At 47.2% G+C, this 21,523-nt stretch overlaps 1 protein-coding gene across 2 annotated transcripts in view; it reads right to left on the bottom strand.

Moving 5' to 3' along the window:
• Positions 1–12,866, bottom strand: part of pcdh17 (protocadherin 17) — a 56,433-nt gene extending 43,567 nt beyond the window's left edge. For both annotated transcript variants that reach the window (XM_062446623.1, XM_062446624.1), the window contains exons 1-2: positions 12,304–12,866; positions 8,713–11,536 (exon numbers count right to left, since the gene is read on the bottom strand). In XM_062446623.1, coding sequence (XP_062302607.1) covers positions 8,713–11,202 — 2,490 coding nt within the window. In that variant the 5' untranslated portion in view covers positions 11,203–11,536; positions 12,304–12,866. The remainder of the gene's footprint in view (positions 1–8,712; positions 11,537–12,303) is intronic.
• Positions 12,867–21,523: the final 8,657 nt, after the last annotated feature.

Raw genomic sequence — 21,523 nt, 5'->3', positions numbered from 1 at the left:
CAAAGCTTTTCTGCTAGCAACATGTGGCTACCTATTGTGGTTTCACCTGGCTGCTTCAGTAGCCTACAATGTCGAGTTGATATCGGTGGGTGATTTACTTGTTAAGAGCTATTAAGACTTTCCGCTGCACAAAACACGATTAGCCAAGTATTGCAGCGCCAGTCCCCTATTCAACTAAACAGAAGGCGATAGCATGGACTCTGGCAAAAAAAAAGAAAAAGAAGGAAAGGCTAATTTGTTAGCATGCTAATCGGGTAGAGGGTGAGATGAGGGTCGTACCACGGTTTTCAGAACAGCTCTCTGTATTTTCCTCCAGTGGGAAAATACCTAGCGGGCATGAAGCAAGTGGAGGAACAGAGGATATCTTAAAATCTCTCTTTTCTTGGATGACAGCCAAGATGCAGCACAGCTAAAGCTCACTTTGTTTGACTTTGGAAGAAAATAGAAAGAAATTCTCTTTGATTTACAAGGAGAATCAGCAGGTGCCTGCTTGCATGCCGAATGTTATTTTCTTCTTAAAACACACAAGCACACACATGATGACATGCCAACCAACATTTACAGACGAGCTTTCGATGTAAAAACCTTGTAACCCAGGACCAAGACAGGGTACGCACAAAGACAGTTCTGGCCCCCCTTAGTCCATTCGTCTATTTAGACCATTTAGCCAGCAGACCCTGAGGGAGGTATTAGCAGAGCTCTTGGGGGGCCATTGCTAGTGGCCCCTGGAGGGAAACCCTGATACAGTCCTGATCTCTGCTTCACAGCACAGCTGGAGGTCGTGGAAATAAACTGAGATTCTTTTCCACTCTAGCAGCAGCAAACACACACTTACACAAACACTCACACACACACACCAACTGTCAGCATGGTTTAGGGGAACTGCACCAGATTTAAGTCAAAAACATTATTCGGATAGTGAAATACTTCAGGTGAGGTTAATTCAGTCTGTCAGTCACTACAGAGACAAGCAAGCAGTGGCCAAAAAAAGCCGGTTGGGAATTCAAAGCCAGCTAAACGAAAAATGTAACCCCATCGATGCAATCATGGAAGAAGAAAACAAGAAACGAAAAATGTGCCAAAACAACAAAAATCCCTTTCGACAGTGTCAAATAAATAGTGAAGTCGCAGCTTGGTGAAACCTACCCGTCTACTCTAATAAGGGTGGCTGCAGAGAAGCAAGCCAAGTCAATTATTCAGCGAGGAGGACTTGATTCAGTCCGTGAATCCTCGACCAACCCATAGTGCTGGTGGTCAGCATACATGTAGAGTAAAATGTGTCCACTATTCACAAATACCAACATTAAAACATATCTTTCCACATAAGATGTTACTACCATTCATTCACCTTTCTTCCTCTCCATCCCATCCCCTCACTCCCCTTTACCTCCCTCTCCTCCTCCTCTCCCCCTCCTCTCCCCCTCCCTCCCCCTCCTCCTCTCCCCCTCCTCCTCTCCCCCTCCTCCTCCCTCCCTCCCTCTCCTCTCCCCCTCCCTCTCCTCCTCTCCCCCCATCCTCTCCCCCTCCTCCTCTCCCCCTCCCTCCCTCTCCTCCTCCTCTCCCCCTCCCTCCCTCTCCTCCTCCTCTCCCCCTCCTCCTCTCCCCCTCCTCCTCTCCCCTCCTCCTCTCCCCCACCTCCTCTCCTCCTCCTCCTCTCCCCCTCGTCCTCTCCCCCTCCCTCTCCTCCTCCTCTCCCCCTCCTCCTCTCCCCTCGTCCTCTCCCCCTTCTCCTCTCTCCTCTCCCCTCCTCTCCCCTCCTCCTCTCCCCCTCCCTCCCTCTCCTCCTCCTCTCCCCCTCCTCCTCCTCTCCCCCTCTTTCTTCGTTCTCACTCCCCCTCTTCCTTTGTTGTCAGACGCAGGATTGACGGTAAACTCAGAGCCCACTGTTTCTTCCAATCGCTGGCTTTCTATTGACTGAGCAAATTAGTTTAAAGTGTCCGAACCAGTTCCCATCTCAGGGGTCAACGGGTGGTCATATATCTGGTCCTTCTCTCTCACGACCTGGCAGAAACAACTGCTACTTGTGTCCCTTCGACACTAATAGGTTTGGACGTTTGCTTCAAGTAATTACATGTCCCAAACCACAGAGGAACAACTGGCATAGCAAACAACTGTGCGACTATGTCATTCAATCAATCTTTCATTGATTTATTCTATTTAACGGTTCAAAATACTGCATAAAAGATAGTCCACAGTAAAGATCCAAGTTCTAATGTTTTATAGTCAGCTGAATAATTCAGCAGGGTTACTTAGATTTTGTAACTTTGCAATAAATAAAACATCTGCGCACACAAACGTCTACAATATCGTACACTTGAAAAATACTACTTTTTTCCAAGCTTTTGCAAATGGTCTATCAATCTTAAATCATTTGCTGAAAGTGTAGTGATTTTTCAGTCCAGCCTCTGTGGGCCCTGCGCCGTGGGAGTTTGAGGATGGAGGGTTGAAGGAAGGCAGGAGGGAGGGGAAAAAGCAAAGAAAGAGAGAGCAGAGAAATAGCTCCACCGCATAAGACGGAATTACAGTCTCTTATTCGAATGGCGGTTTTTCATCTCCACTCTGGGTCATCTTCATCCATCTCCTGTAACATAATCACCACTTCAGTCAACCCCCCACCTCCTCCCACCCCTTGAGACCAGCAAGTCCCATAAATACATACATCTTTTGGGGGAGGATGGATTCCAGGGAAGAAAAAAAGAAAACATCAATATGAATAGCAGTTTATGCGAAATGGAATTATGAATGTTCATTTGATAAGTGAGGTAAAGGTCTTTTAAGATGCCTTTTTTTATTCTACTCTGCCTCCGCCTCCCCTCAAGCACACACAAACATGTAGTGTGAGATCTTAGATGTTTATCGTGACATCTTTCCGCTTGCCACTGATTTGTTCAACTCCATGATTAATTAATGGGAGGGAAGGCAGTAAATATAGCCATGATGCGCCCAACGTTATGCTCTGGTCTACTCTACTCTGCTCTATTCTGCTCTCCTCTCCTCTGGTCTACTCTACTCTGCTCTATTCTGCTCTGCGCTGCAGAGAGGGAAAAGTCCTCAATATCAAATAGTTTCATTAGTGAGGCAGGTTTTCAAAAGATATCAAACAGAAATCATCTTCTTTGCAATTATACTTCACTGCCTTACAAAGTACCTTGTTTTCTAACAAATGGTTTAACCAACCAATAAATGAACGAGTTGGTAAACAAGGAGTCTAGCAGATCAAACACCGACGCAACTTTACATTTCATGTACCATCTAGTATGGCCTGGTACACAAGTGGTCTCATCTCGGAGACCACTTTCCATTCCATATATGTACATTATTTAAGCGACGGCAAACCACCGCACCACATTTGACTTCCTAGCTCCATAATGGTCTTGAGAGCCTTCAATACCAATTCACAGTAGAGACAGAAGGGGAAGAACAGAAATGTGGATGATCCTGTTGCGATCCTGTCCCGTGTACGTGCATGTGAATATAAGGTTACATGAATGAACCTTTTGACTAAATAGGTTATTGATTGCATATTTCATATCAAATAACGGATTCTATTTTTCATATCATAGAACAAGAACAGATCAAATATCAACTTTATTAAAACCTCTTCAGCTACTCTGCTCTACTCTGCTATCATCTACTCTGGTCTGTTTTGCTTTACTCTGCTCTACTCTGTTTTGCTCTGGTCTACATATCCACTCATCCTCCCCACACCTCAACACAGAACATTACTACCTACAAACCTCCCATTCCGTCAACACAACAACGCTACAGTAGCTTAATAAATGAAACATTTAAAAGGACAAAACTAATTCTCAATTTTCCGTACACTGTACATCCTTCTCTGGGCTCTCCCCTGAGAGAGATTCAGAGGTCTGGCTCCTCTTTTCCCTTCAGCTGAGAGGCATCGATCAAATGAGCTCAGAGGAGAAAAAATAATATAGCGCGGTATTAATAATTCAGACTTCCAACGTGAAAGTGTGCTGTAGTGTAGTACTGTAAGTCTATCTGAAAATATGATGGCACGTCCGAGGGGCAAGGCAATACGGTCTCTTTAATGGACTGACTAACCTGACCCGGAATAAAACAAAAGAACCCCAGAGGGGGCCCGAGCAGCACTGCTGGGGAATGTAAGTCCACAAATTATAGAAAGCTTCCTCAAGTCTCCCTGCCCTCTCTACAAACAGCCTGGCCGCCAAAGAGCTTCCAGTAGCTGCGCTGCTCCACAGCACCTCGGGCTAGCGCGAGCACGCTAGCGGTTAGCTAGCAGAGGCTCGGGCTGGCTCCGTGGGCCGAGCTAGGGGCGATCTGGAGAACGAGACATGGAGAGCGGAGGAGGAAGACCAAACAGAGCGCTGCGTCTCTCCCTCTCGCCCCACTGAAGTTTGGGAGCCGATTTCAGTCAAATACAGAGAGGCACCAATACACCCCTTAGGGTAGCTTAGAAAAAGTACAAAAGTAAGAGAGTTGGGGAGGGGAGGGGAGAGGAGAGGGGAACTCGGACAAACGCAAGATTGTCACGCTCAACATAAGAGAGAGGGGCTCTGTCACGGAGACTGAAAGCTAAAGGCTTAAATCACATGCCTGGAATACACAGTGAGGGGCTCTTAAGTTAAACACACACACACATGCAAAAACCACACACTTGCACACACAGATGCACACACACGGATGCACATTTTAAGTTATACACACCCACACAATTGCATCCCCTTGCACACCCATCTGCACACACATGGATGCACACATGCAAGCATACATGCATTACACACACATGCACACACACACACACACACACACACTGTGTTCAATACAAACATCTTGCCTCAGTATTCTGAGTTGAATTCAATGAAAATTTACATCTTCTCCAACCAACCTCATATATAGACGATAAACGTGCCTTCAATAAACTGTCGGATGCAGACTTCCTTTTTCTCAAATAGAACATAATGTTCAGGATGGCCTTGGCAGTGTCTCTCACATCTGTCTTTTATTGTGCAGTCGCTGAATCTTGCACGGATCTGCAAAAAGCCTTTTTGGCTCTGAGAGTCGATCTCTGCATGCCACACAGAGACCTGCCTGCCTACCTGTACCCAAACAGTCTGTACCCAAACAGTCTGTACCCAAACAGTCTGTACCCAAACAGTCTGTACCCAAATAGACTGCTGATGAGAGAGAGGCGACACAGATCAAAACAGGCGGATGCACAACACGCCCTAAACACACTCGCTGTGGTCATGGACACAACACTGAGGCAGTGTGATTGGTTCTGGCTGGTTCCGGTTCTGCTCTCGCCACGGCGACCATCCAAGCTCCCCAACCCACCCTGAAGTTCAGCCATACCAAACTCTGACCAGTACCTGTCATCTCACAATGGAACGCAAGAGATAAACAAATATAAACATTTAAAACACGAGACGTGCTGCTGTTTCCATGTCAACTGGATGGCGCGTTGGACACATGCTTGGAACCCCACTGCCCTTAACCTCCCAAATTCCCACTCCTTTCACACACTCGACAGAAGGAAGACTGTCGCCACCTACAGGTCATATTTATAGCCATCTGTCCCATCTCAACCCCTCAGTCCTGCTGGACCACAGCATCTAAGACACTCCCTGGAAACCGCACACCAAGGATTTTCATGCTTAGACGCCGATAACATCAAACACATTGATCCAACCTGGCCTTAAAAACGTGGATTCTGTATGGCCAGTTTGGACCGGCGTGGCGCTGTGACAGCTCTCGCTGTTTGTCGCTGGCTGCGGGAGCCTCTTTCAGTGCAGCTCATTAGGTAATCCGGCCCACACTCTAGAACCTTCCAGGCTGCGGCCGTCGGGGCGAAAACGCAACATCGGGACAAAATCCCCAAGACGCAGACCGCTATGGCTCGTGCTTTAGAACAAATTACAAAATCCCCCCTTGCAGGCTTTGAGGAATACCGCATCGTCTTGGGTTTAACCTTGATTCGCCAGTAAGTAATACCCTTCAACGCCTTAAGCGGAATTAGGCATCATTACATATCATCCATCTCCTTACACCCCGGGTAATACTCCACAAATGAAATTAGGCTTTTCTTGTTGCTCTCCACTGGGCCTGGTGCAGGGAGCAAGGGACACACTCACCCTGGTGCAGGGAGCAGGAGAGACAGTGGGACAGAGCTGTTCTGGGCTGCTGATATAGTTATATTATATCAGACATTGTGAATTAGTCAAGGCCTGGGCAGTGTCTATAAAACATCATTATGAGAGGAGAAAGGAGGGGAGTGGAGAAGAAGAGAAGAAGAAGGAAGAGGAGAGGTAGGGTGTTACAGCCATCCAGGGTCTAGAGAGAGAGCAGTCTAGAGGTGCCCTTGTCCTGCTGTAGGCCAGGGTGGGGAGCTCCAGCGACTTTTATTTATTTATTTACCTTCTCTAGCCTCTCTCCTCTGCTCCTATCATCCCCCAGCAGTAATGACAGATAGGCCGAGTGGCCCAGGATCGATGCAGGGGGATTCTGTCTTTGTTTCCTGACATTTTTCCCATAGCCACTCTGCTCTAGATTCAGGTTACTGTCCACACCACCGAGGGAGAAAGCAGGGGGGAGGAAGGGTGCGGGAGGGGAGGAGGGAGCGAGGGAATAGGGAGCAAAAATGTGGGAAAGAGAGAAGGAAAGAGAGAATAGACAGAATGAGAGAGTTGAGATATAGAGACGGAGAGAGAGGGGGGGAGATCAGAGAGAGAGAGGGGGGGGGGGACGTAAGGAGGGTGAGATCATACAGAGAGAGAGAGACAGAGAAAGGGAGGGAGGGGGAGATCATAAGGAAAGAGAGAGAGCAGAGAAGACGGAGGAGAGAGACACGCAGTCGTAGCTCCTCAGTAGAAACCTGATGCCTGCGGGCCATCTCCCTCAACACGGATCTGTTGAATAATACAGCACAGCACGGTGGGGCTTCATGTTCAGGGAGGACCCAGGGCGGGCGGCGGGCGCTAACCAGCTAGCTGTTGTTACACCAGCTAGCTCTGAGAGAGACCAGCACCATCAAGAAGCATGCAACTACAGACACACTTCACTGACAGGAGGCCCAGACTTCAAATGACTGCACCCCCCCCCCCCCCACCTCCCCCATCGTTAACGATCTCTCTGAGATGACCTTTGACCTCAGCCCGGCTCACAATGTGAGCACAGCGGAGATTCTGACAGGTACGGACAGACAGATAGACCTCCCGAGGGGAACGTGTCACATGTGATCAGAACGACCCCTCGGCAGCCACCGAGGCAGAGCGTTCCAAAAGAGGCAGAGCACTTGTATGCTGATCGAGAGGTTGCAGGTTCGACTCCCTCCTCTGTACCATCGCATTTGATGAAATTGTCAGCTGAACGGACACATTATTTATTATATGTATTTATTATAAACACACACGCACACACAACGAGGCATACAGGTCCTGGGATATCACACATGCTAGTAGCCAGAGGCCACATGCTAGTAGCCAGAGGCCACATGCTAGCACAGAGACAACGTGCTTCCACTTCATTAGATTGAGCTGCTATGGTCTCATTAACAGGTCGCGTATGAGTACTGCTGCACAGTGTACTAAGTAGGACTTTAGACACTCAGTGGGGGTTTCCTTCCGAGGAGAGAGAGGATTGCACTGGGTTTTCCTCGTTAATGCGTCTTTGCAGGGGAGCGGGGCGATTTGGTTAAGCCGCCATCGTGACAAGTCCTCTGTCTCGGAAGCGCTAAGCCTGTTTAAAGTCTGTCGTGTGACTCGTGTCAGATGAGACCAAAGGCGACCGTACAGTAAGGTTCGGAACCTGATTTATGACTGTACTCTTCTCTGTAGTATAACACACACCTAACACATATTTGACTGATAACACCATGTGAATATGAGCCGGGTAAAACATCTGGTTAAAGCACTGCTCTAATAAACCATTAGAAATACAGCTAACCTAGCATTAATCTGCCCTCTCATATTATGTCCATGAAGCGCTATCAAGGTCTGTGAGAAAACCCAGCTGAATTTTAATTAAGCGAATGTTCCATGAAAACAAGGATGAAGAAAAAAAAAAAAGATGGAAGCTTTATATTGATCCAAAGCTTTCCATTACTCATAAGCACATTTTTCCCTTTAAACCACAAGAGCTGATTAATGGATCAGGATATGAAAAGATGATAGGCCTGTATATTTACTTAGAAGTGAGCAGTCGATAGTTCATAAACACTTTGTCTACACCCTAGTGGAGACTCTGTGCCCCTCCGTAATAACTCAATCACAGGGCACATGCAAGTTTTTTGTTTTTTTACCCGTATAAATGCATTGACTTCAATTCTGCCATGAAAAGAGTTGGGAAAGCGATCTGATTTAAGATGTCTGGCTATGGTTTCACGACATCATACGTCTCCCTACTTATCAAAGACCATCGATTTCTCATGATGTCACTGCCTCTGCTTTCTGAGAGGCTTGCATAGACTGCCTTCCACTCCACGTCCCCCCCCGCTCTATCTCTCTCCCTATGTCAGCCTCATCACCACCCACCCTTCAACCTTGCCCTCTCCATGTCTCTCTCCCCCTCCCTCTCCTCTCCCCCTCTCACTCTCTTCTTTCCTGCGTCCTGTGTTCCATCTGAGGAAGGTATGAAGGGATGTGAAGGGACAGGTGGAGGATGGGCAGGGGCGAGGAACGAGCACACACGGTCAAAATGTAAGACGTGTAAACGTTGAACGTCAAGTCTTACCTGGATGATGGACATGCGGTTGCTAGGCGTGTCCGTGGTGCTGGTGACGGGACTGGTGAAGCTGGTGTGACACCCCACGTGACCCTGCGACACGCCAAGGTTGTTGGCGGTGGGCTTGAGGTACATGACCTCTGACCTGGGCGAGCTGAGTGGTAGGCGCGTCTGGTAGTCGAAGTACATGGGCGACGTGGCCAGCGAGGGGCTGCTCACCACGTTCATCACGTTCATGGCGTCTCGCTCCTCCACCTCGCTCTGAACCAGCATGATGTCGTTCTTGTTGATCTTCTTCTTCTTCCCCTTGCCCAGCTGCGGGTGCGAGTACTCGGCGATGCGGCAGTTGTACGTCCTGATCTCCTTGTTTTCCCGCTTGCACTTGACAGCGATGGTGACCATGGCGGCCAGCAGCATGATGGAGATGATGCTGAGAGTCACTATGAGCGGCAGGGACGTGTCCCAGTTGTGGTGCTCCTCGTTGACCCGGGGCTCGCCCCCTGGAAGGGGGCCGGAGTACGCTCGGACGATCAGCCTCGCCGCCGCCGTCAGAGTTGGCTTCCCGTGATCCATCACCCTGATGATCAGCTCCACCACGGGGCTCACCTCCTCCCAGAGGGGGTTGGCGGTCCGCACCTCGCCCGTCACCGGGTCCATCTCGAACAGCCGCGCCTCGTTGCCGTCGGAGATCTCGTAGGTCAGCCGGCCGCTCTCGCCGTAGTCGTTGTCCACCGCCCTCACCGTGGTGACCACGTAGCCCACGCCCACGTTCCGCGGCACGTGGATCTCGGCCGTGTCGTTCTGCAGGAGGGGCAGCACGATGACGGGGATGTTATCGTTGACGTCCAGCACGCTGACCCGCACCGTGGTGTTGCTCTCCAGGTGCGGCGAGCCGGCGTCCTGAGCCAGCACCTTGAAGTCGAAATACTTGATCTGCTCGTAGTTGAACGAGCGCACGGCGTAGATGGCGCCGTTGGCGGCGTTGACGTTCACGAACGTGTTGACGTCGCCGCCGCTCACGTTGGAGTTGAGGATGGAGTAGAACACGGTGCCGTTCTGGCCCAGGTCGGGGTCGTGGGCCAGGACCGAGCCCAGGTACTCCCCAGGGATGTTGTTCTCAGGCACCTGCAGCAGGTACACGGCCTTGGTGAAGCGGGGAACGTTGTCGTTCTCGTCCAGGATCTTGACGCTGAACGACTTGGTGGAGTTGAGGGGCGGGAGGCCGTTGTCTTTGGCCATGATGGTGACGTTGTACTCGTCCTGCATCTCTCGGTCCAGAGGCCTGTCGGTCACCACAGTGTAGAAGTTGTCGTAGTTCTCCTCCAGCTTGAAGGGGACGCTCCCCAGGACCCGACACTGCAGCTGGCCGTTCCTCCCAGAGTCCTTGTCCGTGACCCTCACCAGAGCGATGACGGTGCCTGGGGGGGCCGCCTCGCTGATAGCCCCCTGTCGCACCGACACAAAGCCTATCGACGGCCAATTGTCATTCCTGTCCAGCACCTTAACAGTGACTTTACAATGGCCCGGTATGGGGTTGGGGCCCAGATCCTTAGCTTGCACGTCAATCTCTATAATTGGGTTCTCCTCATAGTCGATCTCCCCCTGGATCTTTATGACTCCTGTTCTGGAATCTATGGAGAATAGCTCCCGGATCCTTTCAGGGGCGTAGCCACTGAAAGAGTACACAACCTGTCCGTTGTTGCCTTCATCTGGGTCCGTAGCGTTCAAATCAATTAATACCTTTCCCGGGGGAGAATTTTCAGGAATTTCCACAACGTAAGAGGGCTGTTCGAAGACGGGGCTGTTGTCATTGGAATCAATAACTTTTACGTTGATTTGCATTGTCCCTGATCTCGGATATTCGCCACCGTCGGTGGCAGTCAGTATTAGGGTATGGTGGCTCCGTTCTTCCCTGTCTAGTGGCCGTTGAATAACTAACTCGGGAAATTTAGTCCCGTCCCCGCGGGATTTAACGTCCAAAGAAAATAGATTGTAGTCGTCTCGTGTGATCTGATACGTTTTCAGCCCGTTCTCCCCCGCGTCCGGGTCGTGCGCGCTTGTCAGAGGAAAGCGCGTGCCCGGTGCTGCATTTTCAGAAATGTCAATATCAATCTGATCCGAGGGAAAAGTGGGCGAGTTGTCGTTGATGTCTTGAATATCTATTTTAATCATGCAGATCTCTTTGTCGTTAGCAAACACTTCCATTGAGAGCTGGCACTTGGGGCTCCGCCGACACAGTGTCTCCCTGTCGATGCGCTGCTTGGTGTAGAGAAGTCCGCTCTCTGGATCCACGTCAATGAGGTGCGGGGCAGAATTCTCCAACACCCTGAAGTTGGATTTCTTGCCCTGCCCTCCCTGTCCGAGTCCAAGTTTAGCATCTTTGGCAATGTTCCCGATTACCGTTCCAGGTCCTTGCTCTTCGGGAACAGAATAATTCAAGTTTTTCAATGTTAGGGCTCGAGCCCACAGGAGAAAGAAAAAGAAAATAGACAGATACATCCCCTCTAATCCGCGAGAGCGTTTACGATTTCGTAGGGTTTTTTACACCTCCGACCTGTTGATTTGTCCACTAAATTGGCGATGTCTCATGATCAAACAAACAGTTCTGTTCATCGTGGAATTAACTTATTCTGGCGCTTTACGTAAATGTCCTCTTCTTTCCTCTCTGTAGACTCTCCTTTTTATATCTTACTCTCTCTCTCTCTCTCTCTTTCTTGCAGCGATCGTTGGTGCTGAACACCTAATTTAAATTCAACTGAACGCCCAGTCTCATTTGAGCCATAATCGCAATCCGGACTCCATCAAATAGAACAGCCGTAGCGCGTCCTTTCTCCTGCAACACAGAAATATATAACATTAAACATATAGACTAGCAAATACAAATGTAGGTAGGCTACTTTTTTATCGTTGTTCAGCTACTGTAGAATTCATTTTCATAATAACAGGATCCTCTTTAAGAATGTACAGTTTTTACCGGGTGTAGAGTTTATGAACTGGTTGATGCGTAATTCCTCTTTACATTAATAAGCAAAGGCAGTCAATAAATTAACCTTGAGGGACGTGGGTGCAGTGCTGATACATATGCTACACACAGGTTTATGTTAGCCTACCTTTTTATCATAATAAACTAAACGCAATTAAGCAACGCATCTCCGCTGATGTTTTGAGGACAGACACAGCGGTGTTTGAATGTCATATTCTAAGAGGTCATAATTTATGACAAAGATAATTGGGCGTGATCAATTTCTTATTTTTGGAACACATTACATGCGCTTAAATGAGGCCATATAGCCACCCGACTAAAGTCAACCGTAAGAATGCGTAAAATTAGCCTTTTACACGCGTTAACAAATCAGCATAATCCGTCTATTCATTAGAACCCAACTGAGATTCAGAAAACAGGCATTCATGATATAAAAGCAAACTGAGGAAAAGGATTTCTGCCCGTGTTCATCTCGTTTCCAGAGGTAGGCGAAGCCTTGTGAGAAGCTGTTGCATTCTCTAACACAGGAAAACTCCCATAATAAACCACAAATGTGCTGAAAATCCGATAAACAGAACATTATGATAGAGATATGAGTGGCAAAAACGTCGACTTACCGAATAGTAACCTATCAGTTTGAGTAAAATATATAAAAAATCCCAGGAATTCCGTTTTCCGCGCGTCACCCTTATTCCGTCCCCCCGTGCAGCAAAAAGCCACCAGTCTCAGCGACGCACACGAGCTACGGCGCTGCCTATCGAAGTAAAAAGTGCTCCAGAAAAGTATGACCGTAATGCCAATGAGCTAAGTCCGCTCTGGTTGATTGGGATGCAGCGGCTTGCCTGCGCTTGCGGCGCGCGCAGTGAGTCACAGGATTCTTCGGGGGAATGTTTATGAGAGATGCAAAGGTTCCAGACGGAAAATATAGATCCAGAGCGGATATTAGCGACGTGATCAGCGCTCTCGCCGACTGCCCAGATGATGGGTGACAACACATTCCCTTAGTGGCATCATGTCCTTGCGGCTGTCAGTAACGTCCCCACGAAAGAAGAGCTTATGGTAAATGACAACCACGTTTTCCAACGTATTCCAGTCGATATAGTCTGTCAAATTTATGGTGGTACCTGAAATACTGAAAGACAGTTGTATTATTATTGTAAGCACGTTGTACCTTCCTCACCGCTACAGCGCGACTCACTGACTACTCTCCGGTCACCGCATGGTGCATTAAACATTGTTACTGATCCGCTGCCAACCAATGAATTCAAAGAGGAGGGTCCTTGTCGTTGGATTCGCGTCCTATAGACTTCCCTGAATTTGTTATGAGGGAGGGTTTTTAAAAACCGTTATGAGAAAGTAAGGAATGCGCCGGTTGGTCTTTCTTTTCCGATGGTTACTGAATGAAAGACACATTAACAACAAAGTTTGGATCCGACCAAGGCAATGCCGTAAACCAACCTGTAAATCATCGTTAGATTATTGACGGTTGCAGAAGGGATGAGTTCAGTTCGCCTAATTGTTATTAATTGGTCTAAACAGCCTTTGAACCCAAAGGTAACACGTTTGTCAAATTATTTACTTAAGAGCCTATAATGAGCATACGCTGTCTCCATCACACACAAATAGCTCATGCACCTGTAATCAATCAAAACTGTCAAACCTGAAAATGTTTTAATTACAAGTAGACAAGACAACTCGACACACTCTGCTCAACATGTATTTGTACAAGTGTGTTAAGAATTCCAAGTTATTTTCTGAAGGACCTTTTTCAGATGACAACCTCCATCCGGACAGCCTGATTATCTGAGGACGCTATCTGAGCCTACCAGTAGTCTCCTGTGCACGCACACACACACACACACAGACAGACACATACATTTGAGAGGCCGGAGCGACAGTGACCTGCCACATTGACCTTTCTCCCTGTCACACAATATTGACAGGGGTGTCAGGATCACTCAGTAGCCAGTCAGACGGTGTGTGTGTGTATGTGTGTGTGTTGGGGGGTGGCGTATGTGTATAATACATTTACAAGGTCCCTTTAACCCTGCTGAATTTTCTGAAGTGAGGTGCCCCAAGAATGATTAAAATCATGACATCAAGGCAAATGAACCAGCTTACTAATACGCGTTTTAGAGCAGGTTATTTTCTGTGCATGGTAAGTAGCCCATGGAAGAAAATAATCAGAAAAATAATTCAACCTGCTCGCAAATAGGATTGAATCACACCTCCACCAAGACGGTATCATTCCACTGGGCAGATTTCGGATGAGTTTTCGCCTCTGAAATAACGAATTGGCTTGTTTTCCAGCCGTCAGTACGGTTCATATACGGCTTAAACAATGACAGGGAAATCACCTGCGCTGATGAAATGTCACTGGCTGAGCCTGGCAAGATGGAGGCAGCCATTAACAGCGTTCTCCATTTGGCCAATTAAATGGCCTTCAGGAAACACAGCCACAGGAGGGGCTGGTGGAGAATAGCTACATTAAAACACAATTTCCTAAATTAAATTTCAATTTAATGGGCAATGGTCTTTCTTCAGGTAATGAGAGAGAGAAAAAACACCACCTCACAGACCCAAACTGCCAGTTTCAAAACAAGCATGTAGAAATCTCTACATTCACCTTTCTGTTTTCCTCCCTCCGTCTGTCTCTTTCCCTCCCTCCTTTACCTCTTTCCCTCTCGCTGTCCTCGCTACCTACCTCTGTCTCTCGATCCGTGGGTGGATCTTCAGTCAGAGGAAAATTGGTCTTTTTTCCCCCCCGGTGCTGTAGAACCCTCAAAGGAGGACAGCATGAGGTCTGATGCCCTTTCACTAACATTTTCATCTGATTTCTCTCTGCCTGCCCATCTGAGAGCAAAGAGCAGGGTCTGGGACCAGGGCCGGGGCTAGGACCAGGGAGACCACAGGGGCAGAGCATGGAAGCAACCCGGAGGACATATCAACACGACCATCATGAGTCAGATAACGAAGAATAAGAGTCCATCAATGAGAGCTCAGAATCTCTGCAATATAATAGCCTCCATTTCCCTCGGCTGCTGGGGACAGTCTGCTCTCCATTTGAGCTCAGGTTTCCATCAAAGTCAATGTCAGGATACATTTTAATGTCAAATTCATTGCGAAATGACTTTCAAATTGACATGATTGGTATAATCTTACCGGATGACCTGTGTTTAGGTCACAGTCAAGATCAGGCTGACTTTAAGAGCAAAAAATCGACATACCTTAGAAAGAGATGTCTATAAATTGATGTAATTATAGTCATCAGCCTAACATCATTCACAACTGGGTAACAGGTGTTTGTTGTGCCAACGTTCGACAGACACACAGCATTCCAAGCATGTTTTAAGTTTGGTAAGTTCAGGTAAGTTCAGGTAGGTTAATTTCATGACTACCCAAAGACACAACTGGTGGAGTGTTTGGTTCTAGGAGTAGTTACAAGATGAGGTTACAAGATGAGGTTGCGTGAATGGTTGTGTGTATGGGTTCGAGTTCAAGTTGAAGAACAGGTACACTGGAGGTCTTCAGATCCTCTTGGAGTGTTTGTTTTCATCATTGAATGATGATGAATGACCTAAGCCCGTTAATAAAACACACCTTAAAAGACATCCTAAAGACATTTCTTCAGCCTTGGCTTTTAATAGCAAACTGTTCTGACAGGATGCTGTGTATGGCCACACAACACAAGTCCTTCAGAGACAAGCACTAAAGCAGAAATCTCTTCCCAGCGTGCTGTCACCGGTTAGGTGTTTTTATCCAAGGTCTGGTGAAATAGGATGACATGGGGAGGAGGAGACCGCCTGTGGTTTCTCTCTAGCCCTCCGCCCTGCATGGGAGGACGCCCCCTGCTGGTTTGAAGCGAGACTGGACCTTGAGGGTACCGAGGGGTAATAGAAAGAGTTCATATGTTGAGGCCTACAGCACTTTCAATTCACTGGGCCCAGCGGTGACTAAGGCCCAGAAAAACAGCCCCCCGCTGGCCAGGTGCTTCCATCCCAACAGAGGGGACTGTAAGGGGGGCAGAGAGGCGTGTGTGAGGGTGTGTGGGGTGGCAGGAAGGTGGGGGGTTGCACAGGTGGTCGTGACTCTTCTGAGGCCGCGCTGAGTTTGGAACTTGTGATCTGTGCACACACACATGACAACACACACAACACACACATACGCAAAACACACAGCAAACACAACACACTTTCATTTTCGAATCCACGATGAAGTGATTCCTCTCTCCAGTGTGATATAGAGCCTTCTCCCCCTCCCCCCCACCCCCTCACACACACGCACCTCCACGCGGAAAGCGCCTTACGTGTCCCGCATCCCGCAGCGGCTCGGAAGCAGCCTTCTCCAAGACCGCTCTCACTTGGAGGTGCAAGATAAGCACGCTTTTGAAAAAAAATATAATTATTGTTTTGTCAGTTCAGAAACCTTGGGAAATAAAAGATCAAGCCTGGGGTGGTGAGTGGGACTGACACGCTCTCACACCTTCCTCCAACGCGCTTTGTGCCGTTAATTAACATCGGGGAGATTGAATTAGAAAACAAACAGTAAGAGTTTACCATGCATTGAAAAGGACTTCCTAATGTCCTAATGTGACACACAGAACCCTCGAGAGGGACAATAGAGACACACCTGCCAGCTCTTTATCACAGCATATTTCCATGGTGGCTTATTAGTTTAGTTTCTCAATTTTGCACCAGCAAACAGCTCCTGCCTGATTCGTGGCAGGTCTTCAAAGAACAAACTTATCTGTTGGCTATCTCTATGAAACTCCACTGTTTAAAATAGCTTGGACAATGGAAATAGCTTACACACGATCAGCTGTTGTTTTAGGGAAATACAAAATAACATCAGTTTCTTTCAGGTCAAAGAGTCTTCATCCTCATGTACAATTTTCCTTTCATTTTTCGTACTCAGCCTTAGCTTTTCTGCTACAGAGAACTCAATTATTTTTAGGTTTATGAAACTCTTTCTTCTTATGGGCCCACTCATGCACACATTCAAATACACGATCAAGAAAGTAAAAGACAGAGTCAGAAATTTACGGTTTTTTAATTATTTTATGTTGATCTGTGTTGGAATCTGTCTTTAGAGTGTAGAGGGAATTAGACACTGCATTAGCTGCACAGCGCACACCTCTCTCAGCGTTCCTCCGAGTAGAGCGCAGCTCATTAATCTTATGTGTCTATATTTTCATATTTTGCCTCGCTAGTGTTCTGAAGCAGACCATGATTACCTTTCAAGCTGTGTTTGTTTGCTCTGTCAGGCCTCGCGGTCCGTATTGAACTAGAAGGGTACTTGTAGAGTGTGATGTACGATGTTTCGTTGTAATAGTCTGCTCCGTATATAGCTCAGTGTAGGAACCAGTCGAGACTGGGCCAAGTGGGAAGTAAGGCTACGTATGAGATTATTGATTGAGGTTCTGAGGCGATGCCAAATGGAAGGAAATGAGCGCCACGGCGAGAGGTAAGCTTCGCTTCCGTAGATGTTGACTCACAGCAGTTTAACAGCTCGAGTACGGTCAGGGGTAAGGGTCAGACGCTCGCCTCATACCGAGGGGTGGGGTGGCTTGGATGAGTCGGGAAGCAATGTCTCAGAATCCCACTGCCGCCACGTGGAAATGAGACTGGTGAGAGAGAGAGAGAGAGAGAGAGAGAGAGAGAGAGAGAGAGAGAGAGAGAGAGAGAGAGAGAGAGAGAGAGACAGAGAGAGTGAGTGCGGGAGAAAGAGAGCCAGAGAGAGAGAGAGAGAGCGCGAGAAAAGGAAGAGAATGCGTGAGAGAAACAGAAATAGAGGTGCGTGAATGAGCGATGCTCTTCCAATAGTAACGTGTAGTATTCTGGTAATCTAATTGTCCTAATCTTCCTTTTCGACACGATAAAATGAGAATAGGAACACGGACTACTTTACGTAAAAGTGGGTCAAAGTGATTCTTTACCAAGGAGATCAGCATGAGAGCTGGGTCACTGCATTCTGTCTGAAAATGTGCAGAAGTAGAGTAAGAGAGCGGGAAGGATTGTTGAAAATTACCCACCGTTTTATATAGGTGACCTAATAGAGGACTCTATATTTGTAAGTGTAGAAACATGATTTATAGGTTCAGCTAAGAATTAAGTTACATGCTTAGCTGCTTCTCCTCCTCTCCCCCTTTTTGCCTTCTCTCTGTTCCCGCTCGCTCTCGTTTACTTCTCTCTTTCATCCTTCCAATCTAACCTCCCTCCACCTCACCCCTCTTCTCACAACCTCTCCTCACTCTCAATTTCATCTCTCTCTCTTTCCGATTTCCCTCCTACCCCCTTCTCAATCTCACTTTCTCCTTTACATTTCCTTCCTTTTTTCCTTCTCTCCCTCCCCCCCCCTCCTCCCCCCGTGTGTTGCCACGCCTCAGTCTCACTGGTGAACAGGTGTAGCTGTCACTCTCCTGATGGGTTTATTACTCTGCTGTGTCTCTGTAGGTCTCGGTGGACCCCCCCCCCCTTCCCTCCCCCAACTTCTCCTAACATGTTTAGCCGCCACAGCTTATGGCGGCGGAGTGGGTGGTCCGCGAGCGCGCTCCTGCTGATCAAGCCGTTCCTAGCCTGGTCCATCTGGCCCCGGGTCCCTTTGGTAGGCTGCCCTGTCCTGGGGGTGCGGAAGGAGGGAAAACACACACCCTGTCCTGGGAGTTCGGACAGGAGGGAACACACATAGGAACACACACATATATAGATATACACAAACATACAGACAGTACACACACACACACACACACAAAGACATACAGGCAGACAGGCAAACAGCGCACACACATATACAGCACACACACACACACACCATGAGCACACACACACACACACACTCACACACACACACCATACCGTACAGTTCACACCCCACACAAACAGTAGACACCATACACACAGACAGACACAGAGATAGACATATGAATTTAAAGACACACAGGCACATTCATACACATAGACACACACACATAAACACACAAACTTTCTCTCACACAGACGCCTAAACACACCAGGGTGTAATTACCAATGAGATTTGAGTGTTGTCATATGATATGACAGACAGGCCGATTAAGAGACAATCGATTTCAAACACCTAACAACCTTTCAGGAAGCGGAGAACACTGCACACCCTAAGCAGGGGGATCATTTCTGATTTAATATCCAGAACTGTCGATATGGTGACATATATCAGAGTGATGACTTGATCCAGCTGAATTTGTGATAATTTACTCACGGAACCCCCAAAACCTTCCTGACTCACCTTCCTCGACTTCTCTTCCCCCTGCCACTGCTTCTAAACTTGGTCTCAAGTACTGAACAATCAATGACCAAGGATTTACTGGCAAGGATTTGTAAATACATGTTTGGAGATTATCACTTGGCACTGTCTGATCAGAGATGGTTGAGACTGAAGTATTTGTGTCCTTGAGCTGAAAACATTTTCACTGTAGCCTCTGATCATCTGACAAGCAAACGTTTAAATTCTCTCTGCTTCACAATTATTACAAGGTCAAAAGATCAATGTTTAGAGATTATTTGATTACATTCTCTTCTTTTGAGACATGCCACCATTGATAAACGTTAGAAAGCATTTACTGAAAGAGAGAGCGAGAGAGAGAGAGAACGAGAGACAAGATGGAGTGAAAAACAGAGAGACTGAGTAAGAGAAAGAGAGAGAGAACACACCTAAAGGGTTACATGGCTGACTGGCCTCTATAGCCTAAAATAGAAGAAACCAGTTTATGATAACATGCTGTGAATACCTGAGGCAGCTGGTTTCCATTGAAAGCCTCCAGCTAGCCATGGTGTTAGGGGCTGTGACGTCCACAGCATCACACAGCGGAATAAGTGTGTGTGTTTTTAAGATGGTTTCCTGATTGCCATGTTTGTTGTATGATAGAAAGATAAGATCATAGTCACTGCCCATCACTACACACACATCTACAGACACACACACACACCGACACACCCACATCTACAGACACACACCTGGAGATAATTACACACACACACACACACACATAGAGACATAGACACACAGACACACACCTAAAGTCACACACAGTGTGTTGTTGGTAATTATATTGTGACTGTATTATCCATGACCAGGCTGTTCACTAAAGAGACTAGCAGGCTCAGGTATTGAACCTGTAATTGCAGCATGTTTGTCTGGTTGTGCTGTTATTGAACACTGGTGATAGACGTCAGTCATGTAACCTGTTTCATGTGCTGCTTCAATATCACCAACCTGATAAGTCTGTCTCTCTTTCCCTTTCAGAATGTATTTTTCTCTCTTGTTCTTTCCCTCTCTCTCCTCTCTCTCTCTCTCTCTCTCTCTCTCTCTCTCTCTCTCTCTCCCCCACTCTGCCTCGCTCTCCATCTGTTTTTATCTCTCTTTTCCTTTCAGTTTTTCCTTTCACCCTATTTTCATTTCCACTTCCACACCTTCATTCTTGTTCTTTCCGTTCTTCCTGTCTTTCTCTTCTTCTCCGAAGGCTCCCGCGTCGCCTCTCTCCGGGAATGAGTCAACGTGTCGCTAGGTAAACAACGGACTCCCACCGGATAGAAAGCGGCTCGTGCTGATCTTTACATCAAACCAAGCTGTCTGTTCCTCGCGGAGATAGATTTAAGGGTTTTTCATCACCCCGATACCTGCCTCGAGCTAAATGTATATAAATATAGACATGAAGAGAACAGTGGAAGTCGGTTTTCTGCCTACTGTTACGCAGGTGAAACCCTCTCTAACTGGTCATTGGCTATGAGGACTGTTCTCCCGAAGGCTTGGAAGAAATGTTGGGATTTCGTTTGATTTTGATCTGCTGCCATTGCAGCTTCACTTACGTTTGGTGGATTGTATGGGCTGTTGTCATGTTGTAGCCTGTTTTCATATAGCCTACTGGTAATGGGCTATCCTATATTTAAATGTGTTGGGTATTAAAACACATACAGTCGTTTTGAATGTCAACTATTGTAGGTTGCCCATCAAAATATAACTTATTCACAATTTCAAGTTCACAATTTGCTGTAGGCTACTACTCAAGGGTATGACGCTATTGGTTCATATGTTGAAAACCATGTCATATTATTCATAAGCACAGCAGTAAATCATTCTGTAGGCGTTGGCAGAACCATCGCTCTGACATAGACCATCATAGCTACAGGGCTGTAACAGGTGTTGTAGCGGAGTGCTCTGGGAAAGTAAACCCTGGTTTGTGTTTGGTTAGAGTTAGTGGTGGTGGGTGGCCATTTGAAATGATTTTCTTTTGAGGCTTTTCACAAACCCTAACTCACCACATAAAACACGCGGTTCAGTTTTTAATTAACCTGAACAGCAGGCCACCACTCTGGTGGTCACATGGTCTAGCAGTCACATGGTCCAAACCGTTAAGAAGGGACAAACAACAGAGCCCTTAAAAATATCCTCACGTGTCCATGGCAACAGACCGCCACTCTAGACAAAACTATAGCAGTAGTAACAAGCAGTCTCTGCACGCTGCCGTCAGCCTTGTGGAAGCAGAGATCCAACACCGGACAAAAAACATGGGACTTCAAAAGCAGAATCGTTCGTGTTACCGACGTTTGGTTGGAGGACTGAGTCGAAACATTAGCACCATCTAGTGGCCACTCTTAAATCTCTACCCCGCAAACAACATAACTTGATGTTTTCACAATGTAGACTAGGAGTTTCAGAGCGAAATTAACAAAAGTCACCTCAAAGAAAGGTCGATTACTTTACATTTGACGAATAATGTAATCAATGTTTCTTGCAGTAATCTACACGTGAATGCTGAACTTTCCTACAGTAAACAGGGGTGATAAAAACATGTTAAAGTGTATT

Source organism: Osmerus eperlanus, chromosome 21 (assembly GCF_963692335.1).
Source record: "Osmerus eperlanus chromosome 21, fOsmEpe2.1, whole genome shotgun sequence".
Classification (NCBI taxonomy): domain Eukaryota; kingdom Metazoa; phylum Chordata; class Actinopteri; order Osmeriformes; family Osmeridae; genus Osmerus; species Osmerus eperlanus.
Note: the sequence above shows the minus strand (reverse complement) of the source record. Positions and strands in the feature narration are given on the sequence as shown.